Raw genomic sequence first — 15,068 nt, forward strand, 5'->3', positions numbered from 1 at the left:
TAGCGGAGGGGGGCAAATAGCTAAGCCCTGCTGTGGTCTGCCCCTGGGGCATCCAGCCAACCAGGGGCCAACCTGCATACCAATGTCCAAAGGGCTGTGTCCCACCCAACTTACAGATGGGTACATGGAGCCCCAAAGAGGGGCTCTGCACTCTCAGGCCAGACCCTCCCCTGCTTACCAGCTGCTGCAGCAGCCACTGTGGCGGGGGAGGCACCTGCCAGCCGCAGCTGGTTCTGCAGTGAGAAGTCGATGTTGTACCACTCGGCGGTACGGTCAGCGGGCTTGGGAGGCATGACCAGGCTGGGGTTCTCCCGAACGTCCAGGACCTGCCTCATGGGGTGAGCAGAGGGGCACTGAGCCCGAGTCCCACCTCCCCACCCCACGAAACCCTGTCTCTTGCTCTTTGCAGCCGCCAGGTCTGAGAGACCCAGGGCTGGGGCCAGGGGCCTGTATTCTCCTCGCAGCTCAGTGAATGACCATCCCTTCTGGGAGCTGTGACCTTGCAGGCTGGCTGAGGGACTTAAGTCAGTATGTTGGCCAGCAAGATATGGATACAGGGATGTGGCTCACCTCCTCCCCAGAAGCACCCTGGCAATGGCCACCACTCCAGGAGGCCACTGCTGGGTCCCCCTCACTCCAGTGACACCCCTGTGCTCGGTCTTCCCTGTGGGCCTGTCTGCACCTCTGCCCTCCCTGCCAACCCCCGCTCCCAACTTGTGGCATAGCCCCGGCCTGCCCGGACCTGGACCTCTGTCAGGAAGTGGATGGCCTCTGGCAGGGTCACCAAGCGGTTCTTGTTCAGGACGAGTTTCCTCAGCTTTGTGCACCTGTGAGGACAGAGCCGGGGCCTCAGAGAGGTGAGAGGTGAGGGGCAGGGAAACTTCCAGTCCTAGGGGAGGGGAGGCAGGCAGGCCAGAGGACTGAGTGACCCAGCGAGTTAAGAAACCAGTGAGCTTGAATGTGCTAAAAAGGCAGGGAAGGCTAAGCACATGGAACAGGGGTCTCCTCACAGCTGACTGTGAAGTTCTCTTTTGTGACTTTGACAGAGCAAAATTTCTCCAGGTGACCTTCTGCAGATTAAAGGTCCCTGGATACAAACACCAAAAAATGTGTTCTGTGCTCAAATTGGCTTGGAAGCTGCTGGGGTAGGGGGTGCTCTGTTCTGCCTGAAGGACTTCTCAGAGCCAGGAGACAATGTGAGAGGACACTGCAACCTCTAGAAAGGGATGTGGAAGCAGCACTGTGCCCCAAACTCACATGGCTGTGGAACCCCTCTGGCCTCGTCTCAATCAGTGTCCTCCCAGAGGGTGCTCTGGGGAACCCAAACTGGGAATCGCTGGCACAGGCCTGAGTAGTCTTTATCCACAAAGCCAAATCAACTCATCCACTCTGTGTGATGCACGAAGACCACAGGGTGGGCTCCTGCTATCACTCTAGGGTTTCCTATGCCGTGGCTGCCCCTGCTGCCCCACTTGCCCGGCCTTGCCCCGACACCTGCAGAGGCTCTCAGGGATCAGCTCCAGGTTGTTATTGGCAGCCATGAACTCCTCCAGGCTGGCCAGCTTGCCGATGCCTGAGGGCAGTCCATCGAAGTCCAGATTGTTGGAGTTCAGGTATAGCTTCTTCAGCTTGGTCAGCTTGCAAATGGCAGACTGGAGGGAAAGCAGGCAGAGGGGGGAGTCAGGGATAGCAGCTAGGATGGCCCAGTGGCCTTCCTGTCCCCTCCCCAGGCCTGGACTCACAGGCAGTGAGGTGAGCTGATTTCGGGACAGGTTCAAGGTCTCCACATGCACCCACTGGTCAATGCACAGGGACAGCTCTGTGATCTGGTTGCTGCTGAGGTTGAGGCGTCGCAGGCTGGAGAGGGTGTACAGGCATTCGGGCACCCGCGTCAGGTTGTTGCAGGATAGGTCCACATCTGGGACACAGGGTGGGGTGCATCAGCCGGGGCCGAAGGGGGCCAGTCCTCGCTGGAAGCCCAGCTCCACCACCTCCAGGCTGTGAGGCTTTTAGCGAGTGACTTAACCTCCCTGAGCCTCAGGAGAGACTCCCTTATAGTGGGTTCTGAGCATAAAAAAGTCGATGCTCAGGACTGGGTGTGACCACTGGTCATCACGGTAATGGCAGAGACAAGCACAACATAACCACATGCTAGCCCTTCTTCCTGGGAGGTGGTCAGAGAAGCAGGGTTCAACCCCTTCCTCCACGGGAAGTGAGGGACCTGAGGGGACCAGAGGCTGATGGGTCACCCGGGGACTGCCGACCTGTGAGGTTGCTCAGACCCTCCAGGCTGGTGGGGAGGTTGCTCTGGGTGCGCTGGGTGTTCCTCAGGTGCAGGGTCTGCAGGGCCGTCAGAGCTGGGAGCTGCCTGCAGGGTGATGTGAGTGGTCAGGCCAGGGGAAGGCCCAAGACAGCTGTGGGGTGAGATGACAGGACAGGGGACTGGGGTAGGGCCTGGCTGAGGGGCACAGCCCACACTGAACCCAAGACGGGAAGGGTCAGGACTACTGGGGAGTGCCAGGGGCCAGGCCCGCGCAGTGCTGACCGGAGCTGGGCATGCTGCAATGGGTTCCCGTTGAGAACGAGCGTCTGCAGGTGCAGCAGGCGGCGCATCTGCGGGGGTAAGCTCTCCAGGCGGTTCTCACTGAGGTCCAAGTACAGCAGGTCGGTGAGGTTGATGAAGAGCTGGTTGGGGATGGTGTCAATGCTATGGGGAGGAGGGAGGGAGAAAGGGGGCAGGGCCAGCGGGGCCGCCCAGTCAGTGCCACATGCCTGCCTCTGGGACCCACCTGGCCCCTGCTGTGTCTTGGCCCTGCCTGGCTCACCCTCCAGGCCTGATAGGCACCTGTTATGGCTGAGGTTCAGCACCAGCATGTTCTTGGCGTTCTCCAGCTCCCGAGGGCACTCTGTCAGCTGGTTGTAGCTCAAGTCCTGGGTAGGAGGGGTAAGGCCAGGTCAGGGGTCAGTGCTGGTCCCACCTCGCCAGTTCTGTACCAGGCTGGGAGATCAGGCAGGGCACTGAGAAAGGAGCAGATGAGGGGTATTCGGGGCCAAAAGGAGACAGCCAGGACCCTGGCAGGAGGGTACCTAGGCTAAGGCTCTGACTCCATGAGTAACCTTGGGCAAGGCACTGCCTACTCTAAGCCTCAGTTTCCCCATCTGTAAAACGAGATAACAATGGTCAAAAGACCATCATCGTGGGTGGATAACCACTGACCAGGACTGAGAGGTCCTCCAGCTTGAAGATGTCATCGGGCACTCCAGAATTCTTCAGGTTGTTGGCTCGAGCCACAATGGCCTGGGGGTAAACCACAAAAGTCTGTGATTCTTGGCTTCTCCCCCAGAAGACACAGAGATCAGGGAGGGACCCTCCTCAGGAAGCTCACTGGAGGCCAGGTCTGAATGCTCTCCCACCCTGGCCTCCAGTGAGCCACAGGGAATGCTCACAGTCCCTCCACCTGGCAGGCTCTTCCTCTTCTCCCCATGAGTCCATTCACACCTCAAAGCCCAGCTCAAATGAGCCCCAGAGCCCAGCACAGCATCCTCAGGAAAGCTTTTCTGATTGAACAATCCAATCCCTCTTCTCCTTTCCAGAGGGCAAGGCAGGGATATAGCTCTGAGTCAGGGCTTTTAGAAGAGAGAGAGAGGCTTGGCTCAATGACAAATCAGTGTGGACTGAACAGGTCTATGCTTTCTCCCGAGGACTGAAACCTCGTGCTGCAGACATAAAAAGGTAGAGGGGCAGAGGAGAGGTCGGGGAACAGTGCAGGGATTGCAAATAACAGCAGGGCCCAGGGCTGCCACTGCCCCTCCTTTACCCTGTTGTCTGTGTGGTGCCCCGTGGCTTCACAATGGCCCCTCACCAAAACCTCCCCAGATAGTGGGACTTGTCTGAGGTCAGCAGGCAGGAAGTGGCAGAGCCATTTGAACTCAAGCAGCCTCAGTCCTAAAGATCTCAGGACTTTGGCTTTGGATGGGAATGACCTTTGGCTGAGGCCTGAAGGGTCTCGCCAGGAGCCTGATGTTCTGGAATGTCAGAAGCTCTATGAAGAGCAGAAGTGTGAGCAGGCCACACTGACCACCTCCCCTTCTGGCCAACCCCCCCACCCCCACCCCAGCTCTACCACACCTGGCTATATGACCTCTGCCAAGTGACCTCTGTGGCCAAATGTCCTCATCTGTGAACTTGGTGGAGGTCAGGATTATAAGAAAAAATCCACACGGAATAGTTAGAACATTTCCTAACCACTATCAGTTGCTGTTGTAGTTGTTTCCCAAAACAGGTGAGATTTTGGATTTTTCGCCTTTTTTCCCCATGGGTTACTTAACACAGGGCATTATTAAGTCCTCTCCCCTTTAGGAACGAGCCCCTGAGCCTGATGCCAGGATAGGAAGAGGTGATGCTCCAGCCTGGCTGGTGGACTCCAGTCCCCACCCAAAACTTGGTGGCCCCTAGCAACACTCACCCGAAGAGATGGCAGGCTGGACAGCTCCCCATGAAGCGTGGTTAGGTGGTTGTGGCTCACAGAGAGATGCTCCTGAGCCAGGACAAGGGAGAAGAGGCTCAGTGGGGTGAGGGGGGTGTCTACGGGGTCTCCATCTGCCACCACAACTTTGCCCATTCAGGGGTCCCTTGGCCACACAGGCCCCATCCACCTCTGCAGCACCCCTCCCTCACAGACCCTGCCTCTTCTTGCATGCTTCACGGGACAGGGTGCTTCCTCACTCTTGCCAGCTTTGCTCATGGCTCTTGACATCCCTCTCTGTCATCTGTCTTCTGTATCTGGTCCAGCCCCATCCACGGCACCCACCCTGCCCGCTGAAAACCCCTTACCAGCTTCTGCAGGGCAGCCAACTCCTCGGGCAGGTAGCAGAGGCCAGTGCGGTTCAGCTTCAGCCACCGCAGACTGGTCATGGCCTTGACATTCTCAGGGAAGTAGCCTCCCTGGGGGATATTCATGGTTAGGCTGGTCTGGGAGAGGCACGTCCTTGTTCTACTACCCGCTATGGCCCCCAACTGCCCATGGAAGCCTTTGGGAAGCAAGAGAGCCAACTCTCACCAGCTGTGTGACCCTGGACAAGTCACTCTGCCTCTCTGTGCCTCAATTTCCTCAATATAAAATAGGGCTAATAAAAGCCCCCTCATGACAGAAGTGTTGTGAGGACCAACTAATCATCAGGACGGCTGTTGGCCTAAGATCTGTCTTTCTTGCTGGTTCTGAGCCCTAGGAGGGTCAGGATGGAACTGTTCCAGGTGATATCCCCAGCACCCAGCTGAGTGGTCAGTTTGGCTCAAATGCCTTTGCCCAGCATTCAGCCTCTGCCTGTGTCCTCTGCTGTGGGGTAGCCCCTGAGCCTCTACCATGGTCCTACCTGTGCCCTTCATCATCAGCATACAAGCCATTTGTGACAAGGTCCAAAGCCCTGGTGCAAGGCCCCAGCTCCCCACCCTGCACAGGTACTGCCTCGTTCACTCATTCACTCCCACATTCAAACGAGTGCCCACCTCAGTAGACCCCAAACCTTGTGGCATGGAGCCTGGGATAGCACATGCCTTCAGTGCCCTTGGCTGGTGTCCCCTTCCCCTACAGCCACATTCTTGGCCAGTGACTCAGACTTTCAGTCTGGAGAGGACTCATGGAGACCCCAGGTGAGGATGGGGGGCATGGAGGTAGAGGAAAGTGGTGTGGGGTCAAAGTGCATGCATATATGGATAAATGCAGGAAGAACCTGCCTACCTCTTCCACCTTGGCCCAACCAACCCCTAACCCCAGTTGACATCTGGGTTCCCGGACTCGACACACCAGGCTGACATTAAACTGACTCCAGCACCAGTTTGCCCACTCACCCACCCTTCAGCCTGGGTGGAGTCTCCTAGTACCACCAGGCCACCTCTCACCTCCCTCAGCTCCCACCCTGCCTCCTCGGGTCACGCCCTGCGCACTTCATCCTTCATCCTTCACTCTTTTGAACAAATGGTCAGGCTCTTGGTGGCCCTAGGCCATCAGTCTGGCAGCTGCCACCCAGGGCCTCCCACACCTGCCTGGCACACTCTCCAAACCAACTACTAATCCATGTCTCCAAGAGGGTAACTTTTAAGCCCTTTCACAGTATAAGAAAACTGAAGGGTCGGGACTTGCCCAAGACCACACAGGGCAGGGTGGCAGGAACAAAGCAGTGGCAGTGAAGAGCTGCAGACCCAAACAAGGCAGTCAGTCTGCCGGTGGCGCGGCAGTGAGTCAGGGCCTGGTCTGGGCGTGTGACCTCAACGGGACGGGAAAGGAAGGCTGGGAAAGCAGGGGCAGAATTCACTGACCCCTGCCCAGATGCCAGGACGGGTACATGGTGTAGGGGCTCCCAGCCCAGAGCTCAGGCGTCGGAGCCAGCCCGACCCGGCCTCGGTCTTCCGGTGCGGCCCCGGAGCTGAGCGTTCAGAGCCGGGGATCCGAGCCCTAGGAGAGCCCCACCCGGCCCCGCCCTGTCACTCGGCCCGGTGGCGGACAAGACCGGAAGCAGAGACCAGCGCGGGCAGGAGTGGAAGAGACGGCTTGGAGGGGAGCCTGGCCCACCACCCGTCCGGCTCACCTTGAAGTCGTTGCCGCTGAGGTCCACGCCACGCACGAACGGCAGCACTCCAGTGGCCTCCATGGCGCCGCTCTCACTGCTCGGCCGAGCCGGGCGCCGGGGGGTAGCGAGGGAGCTGCGGGCTGGGCCACCCCTGACCCCGCCCCTTTAACCCATCCCCGCCCCGTCGGGCGGAAAGGCGGAACCGGGGCCCAGCCCGTCTAGGCGGCCTCAGGCACCGCCGGAAGCGTGGGTCTCTGCCCCGGGAGGCTTTAGGCCTGCCCCGGCCTCAACTTCCCCGTCTGTTCCAGGACTGGAGGGGCTTCGAGGAATCCGGGGGCCCCACGTGCTCGCGTAGGAGGCTTCATAACCTTCAGGCTAAGAAGTCCCTGTGGGCCCCAGGGGGTGGTGCATCCGTCTCCTGCTGCTGCGGCCGCCGAAGTTGCCTCGGAAGGGGTTCTGGAACCCAGGCCCGGGGACGCAGCTGCCCTCCCCGGGAGTCTCTATCCACACGCGGGGCCCTGCGTGGCGCCCACTGGGAGTAGGATGCCTGGGCCGGGCCCTTGGCCCTAGAGCTCTGGGCAAGCCCAGGGTTGCTCTCGGCCTGTTCTCTCATCTGTGAAATGCTTCCTGAGGTTGTCTCCAGAAACAAATGAACAAATGCGGGCGTACCCCAAGGCGTACAGCAGGCACTCAGTAAGTGGCATGTTACCACTCCAGCTTCGAGCCAACGTTCCCCACCTCCACACACACACTGTCATTTTATTTGCTTACTCGCCTCACCTCCCCCGACCGGAACATAGTAGGCCCCCAAGAAATAAACACCAAATAAACCACGGGGTATATGCACAACCATCCTTCTCAGGGGCGATGGGGTTCTGGTGTTCCCGTTTCAAAGAGAGAAAACTGAGACCCGGGTGGAGAAGGGGCCCGCACAAGGTCACACGGAGCCGGCAGCAGCGGAAGGTTCCTGGCTCACACTGTGTGCCCTGTGGGCCTATAGATAAGACTAAGCATGTCTCCAAGGCACTCTCACAGAGGTGACCTAAAGGGTCAGCATGACAGCAGCGCGGGGCCTGGTGCGCCAGTCTGCCTAGCCCCTGGAAGTAACGTGGGCTCAGACCGCTTTCTCCACACCTGAGGCTCATATTACAAGTGCACACGCGTCATAACGGGCTCCGGGGAACGGCTCATTCCGCAAACCTATGAACTGGCCCCACATCGCCCAGCCGCCGGCTCGGAATACAATCCTGCGCCTTTAAATGCTGAGTGCTTCAGAAAGTCCCGCCTCCAAGGAAGCGTGCAACCTAGTAGGGGGCGTGGCCTGCTTGCCATTGGCTGAACCGTGTAGTATTTTGGAGCGAGGACGCAGGCCTTGAGCGCCCTGATTGGAGGCAGGGTCTGCCCGTCTGCAAGCGTTTCGGAGTCAGCGGCCGCGTCCGGGGCCAAAACGTTCGGGTCCTGAGTTCTTCCGATTCCATTCTCAGGCGGGTCTGGGCTTGGGACCCGAGGAGACCCGCTGCGTCCGCTGGTCGCTGCGTTGAAGCCTCGACGCTGGTACGGCCAGAGCGTAGCGGCCTGTCCAGGGTCACCGGTCCTCGGGCGTGGAGCCTGCCTCAGTCGCAAGTCGGGGGGCGTGGCCTCCGCTGGGGCCCAGGGTCCGGGCGGTGAAATGAGGCTATGGGTTTGGACCTTCAGACCGGAGTTCGAATCCAGTATTGGGTACATCGCTTAGTTTCTCAGAGCCTCTGTGCCTTCCCTTGTGACCCGGGCCTTGACAGGTCCGCAGGAACTACTGCGGAGGCCCCGACCCTGGGTTTGGCAGAGGAGGGGGAAGACAGGTGGCATCCCAGGGCGTTGTTGGGCTTGGCTGCACAGAGTGGTTTATTTTTAACCACCCTCTCCCTTTCTCCCTTCCCAGAGTTGGAAAGCTGTGGGTTGGGGCCTCTGTGACCCCGCCAGGGACTCGGTTGAGTCCCAGGTTAGACAGGCGGCGGGTATTGAAAGCGCTTTACGGTTTGTAGAGCGTACTCCTGGTTCCGCTGGAGGCGGGTAGCAGTTTGCTGGGCCGTGGTGGGCATCCAGTCAGCCTTTGACCAACCCAGGCCCCAGAGCCTGTTTTTTAGTCTGGGGGCGTGGGGGATTGGGGCTAGGACTGAGGTTCCGAGTGAGTCAGGCTTCAGCTGTTCCAGGCATCTCCTCACCTGGCAACAGTCCTGGGCACCCACAGCCGAACAGGGAGGGCAGATGTCCTTGGTGCCCTCAGAGCTGGCTCTGGGCTCAGGGTCATCGGCCCTGGAAAAGACAGTTCTGCTTGGTGCCTGGCTGGTTCTGAGGGTTTGCCCCATGGTCACATTCACCCTCAGGTCTCAGGGCCTAAGGGCAGGAGTCCCTGTGGAAGAACCTGAGGCTGGGGCCTGGTGGATAGAGCCCTGGAAGAGGTCTCTGCCTCCACTTCCCAACTTCTAGACTCCTCACTTCTAACCCTTCCTCCCTGCTGTCTGGGCCACTTTACAGGTGAGTAGGTGGCTGGGGCTCCAGGCCCTCAGCTTCCCTTCTCTATTGCTTGGGCTCCCTGCAGCTGAGGACAGCTCCCCATTCCCATTGTCCCAAGCCCAAAGGCGCAGAGAGGCCCCATCCCTAGGCACTGGACCAGTCCTCTGTTGGAGCCTTTGCTTTGTAGAGTTACTTCACTTGCTGCCCACACAGCAGGGCCTTTGGCCTTGACTGGCACATACCCACTGACAGGCAGCCCCTGCCCCTGGGCAGTGGGGCCATCTCACTAGGCCTGTCCTTTGCTTTGATAGCTCTGCCTTTGGGGGCTACCCTGGCAAGATTTGGAGGTAATTATGGCTTCACTGAGATCCCCCAAAGGTCTGAGAGGCCCCCCAGGGCAGGCTGTGTAGGGCCCCAAGTTGTGGTTTTCACTGGGCCTTGTTCCCTCCTGCTGTGCCCAGCCCTGGTTCAGAACCTGGATGAGGCAGCCTCCGGGGACTCCAGGGGTGGGCGAGAGCCTGGAGGCTTTGCAGCATGGGTCCAAGCATCCACTGTTCACTGTGTGCCTCAGCAGCCTGTTTCTCTGTAAACTTGGGGCGATGCTAAGACCCTCCTCGCAGGTCTTTTGGTGATGTCAGGAATCCTGGAGGATTGGGTCGGGGAAATGGGCCCCTTCCCTGACCTTTCTCTGTGAGCCCATCTGTCCAGGGGGTGGGTGGGCAGTTTGCAGATTTGGGGAAGGGAGCTCAGGCAGTTCCCCTTCCCCTCACAAGAAACCCTGCAAGCAGCCTCTTTGTCATGAAAGTCTCAGGAACCCTTGGTGGGTTTGAGTCAACGACTGCAGCAGCCTGATGGCAACCGGAGTGTCCGCCCAAGCGTGCACTGCTGTCAGCCTGGCCCCCACCTCCCAGACTCTGTGGTCCCTGCACCCTGGCTTTCTTTCAGGCAGACAGACATGGCAGAGTTCTCCCAGAAACGGGGGAAGCGGCATGATGACGATGTGTGGGGCAGCGCTGTGGACTTCCTCCTGGCCAATGCCCGCCTGGTGCTGGGTGTGAGCGGGGCTGCTGTGCTGGGTATTGCCACCCTGGCTGTGAAGCGGGTAAGGCCATGCTGGGCCAGTTAATACGCGGGGCTTCCAAAAGAGGATCACAGCCTGGGGCCTGTGGTGGGGCCCTGGGAGGTGGGGTGGTGACTGCCCAAGGCTGTCACCCAGAAACCTTGTTTGCATTGCCCTGGGGCTTTGCCATGCTGCCCAGGCTTCAGACACTCCGACCTGTACCCTTCTGCCTGCAGCTCATTGACAGGGCTACCAGCCCTCAGGACGAGGATGACATCAAAGGAGATGCCACATGTCTGGAAGACAGTTGGAAGGAACTGAGCCTGCTCAAGGCCACGCCACGCCAACAGCCCCGGTCCTCACCTGCTGCCCTCAGCCATCCTGTGCTTCTCTCAGCCCCCTCACTCTTTTCCCCAGGTGAATGGCACCCCTCCTCCTCTAACCTGGGTGGGTCCCCCTTTGGTGGTCACACTGAGGAGATGCATGCAGCCCAGGCTCTACTGCTGACTGACTGTGACCTGTGCGAGACGCTCCTGCCCCAGGGCTGTGGGCTCCCTGCATGTTTAATGGTGTGTTTTTCCGCCCTTCTGCCAACCACTGGGACATGTGGACTTTGGGGGTGGTACCAGAGCAGGGCAGTAGCCTTAAGACGGTGGGGGGCCTCGGAGGGGAAAACTGAGGTCCAGGACCCAACTCCCCGCTCTGCATGAAGCTGTTTTGGCTTCAGAGAATTTGTTTTCAGACCACTCTGCATATGTGAGGGCCTGAGCTAAGTGCTTTCTCAGGCGACCATTTTATGGGTAAGGCAAATGAAACCCAGGGTTGACACACAGCTAGTAGTTCTAGTAGTTCTATAGCATTCTCTTGGCTCGTCACAGGGCTTCTGACATGTCCCCTGGCCTTTCACTCTGCAGAGGGGCCTGCAGATACTGACCCTCATCAGCCAGCTCCTCAGCTTAGCTCGCCAGCACCACTGTGCCTGACGTTCCAGGAAAGGCTGTTGGCATACGAGCGAGACCATGTGAGCATCCCAGTGTCTCATGTGGCTCTGGCCAAACAGTTGGCCGGCGACATTGCCCTGGAGCTCCAGGCCTACTTGCGGAGCAAGTTCCCAGAACTACCTTTTGGGGCACTTGTGCCTGGGGGGCCGCTTTATGATGGCCTGCAGGCAGGGACTGCTGACCACGTGCGTCTCCTGGTGCCTCTGGTGCTGGAGCCGGGCCTGTGGAGCCTAGTGCCTGGCATGGACACCGTGGCCAGGGACCCTCGCTGCTGGGCTGTGCGCAGGACTCAGCTTGAGTTCTGTCCCCGCGGAAGTAGCCCCTGGGACCGCTTCCTGGTGGGAGGCTATCTCTCTTCTCGTGTCCTGCTGGAACTGCTCCGCAAGGCCCTGGCCGCTTCAGTCAACTGGCCAGCTATTGGCAGCCTTCTTGGGTGCTTGATCCAGCCCAACATGGCCTCGGAGGAGCTGCTGCTTGAGGTGCAGCATGAGCGCCTGGAGTTCACTGTTGCTGTGCTCCTGGTGGTCACTGGAGCTGACACAGAGGATCGGCTCCTTCTGGCCTGGCCCCTGGAGGGGTTGGCTGGGAACTTCTGGCTGCAGGACTTATACCTGGCAGAGGCTGCCAGGCTGCGAGCTTTGGATGACTGTGATTTGGGGACCCGCCGGCGGCTGTTGCTGCTGCTGTGTAGTGTCTGCCGAAGCCATCCGGCCCTGCGGCAGCTGAGCCGGGGCCACCTGACCCAGGTGGTTCTCCGTCTGGGAGAGGAGGAGGTGAACTGGGCTGAAGAGGCCTTGGGCGCACGCTTCCTGCAGGCAGTGGAGCTGCTCATCGGCAGCCTAGAGCAGGCCAGCCTACCCTGCCATTTCAACCCCGCTGTGAACCTCTTCGACAGCCTGCGCCCGCAGGAGATTGACGACATGGGTTACACACTATACTTCAGCTTGCAGGCCCCAGAGGGGCTGCTGTAGATGGGACAGGGCCGGCAGCACATGTTCTGATGCTGGTGAGCTGCACGCTCATCTCTTCCAGGGATTTGGAGGGCAGGGTTATTTTTGCTTTTTGCCAGAATAAAAGAGGGTGCATTACCTAAGCCTGCAGGGTTAGCATGTGTGTGGGCAACAGTTGCTGGAACTTCTGAGTCCAGAGAGCTTGGGTTGCTGTTACCTGAGCATGACTGTGCTGCCTCTCAGGCATCCTGGAATGCCAGCCTCTCACACACTTCCCCTTGGTCTTCTGGACTGATCCCGGACTTGGGCTTGGTCCATTGTCACCAGCAGTGAATCCGCTGACAGGAAATGGCTTCTGCCGTTCTAGGCAGTGGATAAGGCCAGCTCTGTTTTTCTGTTAAGAGGGTGAGTTCAGTGCTTAGCTTGGGTATCAGGTCCAGGCATCTCTAGGCCTCTGGTGTAGGATGGTAAATACCATGTGTTTGTTCACTCCCACAGGCCAGTGTCACCTGGTGCCTGTAGGATGCGGCTTTGGCTGACTTAAGGCTGGGGTTTTCCGACGTCATCTGTGGTCTAGTTTGCTTGTCAAGCTCTCCTCCAGCCTGGAGTGGGAGCTTAGCCTGATGAACTGCCCGCCTCACGCCTTTGCAGAGGGCTTTCTTCCCTCCACCAGGTGAGCTTCCTCTTTGGTCAGTGGAGGCCCCTGGGAGAGCCTCTTCCCCACTGGGAGAGCCAAGGTTCTGTGCTGCCTGCCTTGCCCAGAGCCAAGGGTGTCCCGCTAGCTACCGGTGGGCCCAGCGGCGAAAGAACAGAGGCTGGGCCATCCTGGGAAGGCCTGGTGTGTAGGCTGGCCTCCCCAGTGCCAAAATGACTGCCCTCGGCTGACGCCTGTGTTCTCACGAAGCCTGACAAGGTGGGGGGATAGGAAAGGGAGGATCTGCCTCCCCTCCCAGGTGTTCCTCCTATCTTTGGTGTCCTTCGTGCTGAAGCAGACCTGTGCCTCAAAGAATGTGAACAAGAATAAAAGCAAGATTCACAAGGATTCGTGTGACTCATGCTGAGTTCTCCTAAGCAGCTCTTTGGAGTTTTGGAAACTTGTCAGAGGGTCCCAGGACCCACCTGGAGGTAGCACAGTTTAACTGGGAGAGGTTGTCTGGAGGGAGGTGATTACAAGAGTCCCGGTGTGATGTCTTGCTTTTGTAATGGGAACCAACTAGGGATTTGTTTCTTCCCAAAGCCTGAGTTTTTAAGTTCAAAACCCCTGTGATTTCTGGGATGGCTAGAGCTGCCCCAAGCCTTTCAGCTAGTATCGTTAGAGAAATGTGATTTCTCCTCCTCCCTTGTTTCTCCTTGTGGCCTCACAGATGGGGCCAACCTCCCCTGAACACATGGAGAAGCAAGTACATCAGTGTCCCAAAAGAAGCCAAAGCTGGGCTTACTTCCTTTGTCTCCACATGACAAACGAGACCTTGTGTACTTGGGGTGCGGGCATCACAGCTGTATCGTTCCCACTTGCTTGTCCCTTTCCTATCCATTGTACTCCTAAGGTGACCAACCTCCTTCCAGCTGTGCTTACATGACAAGGAGCGAGGACAGGATTAGAGTGCTCCTTCATCCAAGGGGCTGTCACATGGGACAGATGCTTGTGTGCACCTCTGGCTGCAGGATCCTGGGCTGCCTCTGGAAGTCACAAGGCCTCTGCAGCACTTTGACAGCTGGAGGGCTGCACTCGGGCTCTGGCCAGGGTCAAAGGGCAGGAGACCGGCCCAGCTGAGGGCCATTCAGGTAACTTGTCTCAGGCGCTGGTGCATAGACAGCCTCAAGCAGCCGAGGGCTGGCAAGGGAACAGGCTGGAGGCAGAGGCCGTGCTGCGGGATTCTCCTGTAGAGTGGGGATTACGTGACACCCATTTGGGTGGTTGTGAGGAATAACTGCTGGTGGGAGTGTTAGCACAGAGCCTGGCCCAAAGCGGGGTAGCCCCCCCGAACCAGAGAGACTTGCTGACCCAATAGCACAGAGCCCAAGCACAAGGGGCCCTCTGCTGCCCTGCCTGCGCCTGACCATGGCTATGCTCCTCAGGACAACAGGTGGCCTGGGCGTGGCCAGGGCGCGGTGGGCCAGGAAGTGAGCCTGGTCCAGAGGCCCTTTTAGATGACCCAGCTCCACATGTGGCCCCATCTGGGCAGGCCTTGTGCTTTAGGTGGTTCTGAACTTCCCCTCACACACTATAATTTCAGTAAGAAGAAAACTGGGATGTATTAAAAGGGGGAGGAATGAGGTGTTTGTGGTCACAGTACTGACATATGGTTAACACCTGGGACTTGAGTTTCTAGCCAGAGAAATGAAACCAGTCACCACTTTGCTAGGACCCTGTGTGGGAGGAGCTTAGCTCAGCCCCGGTCCATGCCAGCTGCGGGGGGCACCACTGCTCTGGTCACTCTCTTTGAACACAGGACGGCTACACCTCTGAGCTAGGTGCAGTCTCAGCCCAAGGTCTAAACGTGTTAATACTGAGACCCTTCAGCTGTGGTGCCAAAGCCTGTCAATCCGCGCCCTTGGTTTAACTTTACCAAGTAACCTAAGACCTGGAGTTGTGACGACTGTGGTGCAGCAGCGATGCCACCTGCTCAGAATTAAAGGAATGCCAGAGCGGATAAAATAGTAACACCACAAACATGGCAAACAGGGACTTAAAAATTTAAAACGTTACCCACATAACTCAAGAATACTTCTTATCAGAGATCAAACACATTGTTTTTGTAAATTCATTCGTAAGAATGGCTCCTGAGAAATACTTAGCTGCTAAGAAAGGAAACTTAGCTGCACAATATTCTAGCAAGGGACAGTGTCAGTCGTCTTAGAGCTGATCTGCCCAGTTGTTTCAGTCTTAAGTCCTGAAGAGTCTTTGTACACAGGAGCTTTCTCGTTAGGGGATTCCTGGGAATGGAAAGCACTCAAACATAGTTCAGATTCTGAGGGATCTGGCCAAACTGCATT

General features: G+C 58.2%; 2 protein-coding genes across 10 annotated transcripts in view; one reads left to right on the forward strand and one right to left on the reverse strand.

Moving 5' to 3' along the window:
* Positions 1–6,741, reverse strand: part of FLII (FLII actin remodeling protein) — a 12,955-nt gene extending 6,214 nt beyond the window's left edge. For both annotated transcript variants that reach the window (XM_024564746.3, XM_024564745.3), the window contains exons 1-11: positions 6,586–6,741; positions 4,835–4,945; positions 4,467–4,538; positions 3,218–3,298; positions 2,846–2,931; positions 2,546–2,707; positions 2,265–2,368; positions 1,743–1,918; positions 1,495–1,652; positions 743–827; positions 179–326 (exon numbers count right to left, since the gene is read on the reverse strand). In XM_024564746.3, coding sequence (XP_024420514.1) covers positions 179–326; positions 743–827; positions 1,495–1,652; positions 1,743–1,918; positions 2,265–2,368; positions 2,546–2,707; positions 2,846–2,931; positions 3,218–3,298; positions 4,467–4,538; positions 4,835–4,945; positions 6,586–6,648 — 1,246 coding nt within the window. In that variant the 5' untranslated portion in view covers positions 6,649–6,741. The remainder of the gene's footprint in view (positions 1–178; positions 327–742; positions 828–1,494; positions 1,653–1,742; positions 1,919–2,264; positions 2,369–2,545; positions 2,708–2,845; positions 2,932–3,217; positions 3,299–4,466; positions 4,539–4,834; positions 4,946–6,585) is intronic.
* Positions 6,742–7,966: 1,225 nt separating this feature from the next.
* Positions 7,967–13,113, forward strand: MIEF2 (mitochondrial elongation factor 2). Of its 8 annotated transcripts, none has more exons than XM_045198855.2 (4): positions 7,967–8,121; positions 10,010–10,162; positions 10,357–10,537; positions 11,035–13,113. In XM_045198855.2, the coding sequence occupies exons 2-4, from the start codon at positions 10,016–10,018 to the stop codon at positions 12,090–12,092; spliced, it is 1,386 nt and encodes a 461-aa protein (XP_045054790.2). In that variant the 5' UTR covers positions 7,967–8,121; positions 10,010–10,015; the 3' UTR covers positions 12,093–13,113. The 8 variants fall into 8 exon arrangements, 7 of the variants coding, with proteins under 7 accessions (XP_045054790.2, XP_045054789.2, XP_045054785.2 ...); XR_006656120.2 differs by having other exon boundaries at positions 7,986–10,162; positions 11,035–12,476; positions 12,570–13,113; XM_045198854.2 differs by having other exon boundaries at positions 7,986–10,162; positions 11,035–12,127; positions 12,570–13,113.
* The last annotated feature ends 1,955 nt before the right edge of the window (positions 13,114–15,068 follow it).

The sequence above is a fragment of the Desmodus rotundus genome, chromosome 9 (assembly GCF_022682495.2).
Source record: "Desmodus rotundus isolate HL8 chromosome 9, HLdesRot8A.1, whole genome shotgun sequence".
In the NCBI taxonomy this organism is placed as follows: Eukaryota; Metazoa; Chordata; class Mammalia; order Chiroptera; family Phyllostomidae; genus Desmodus; species Desmodus rotundus.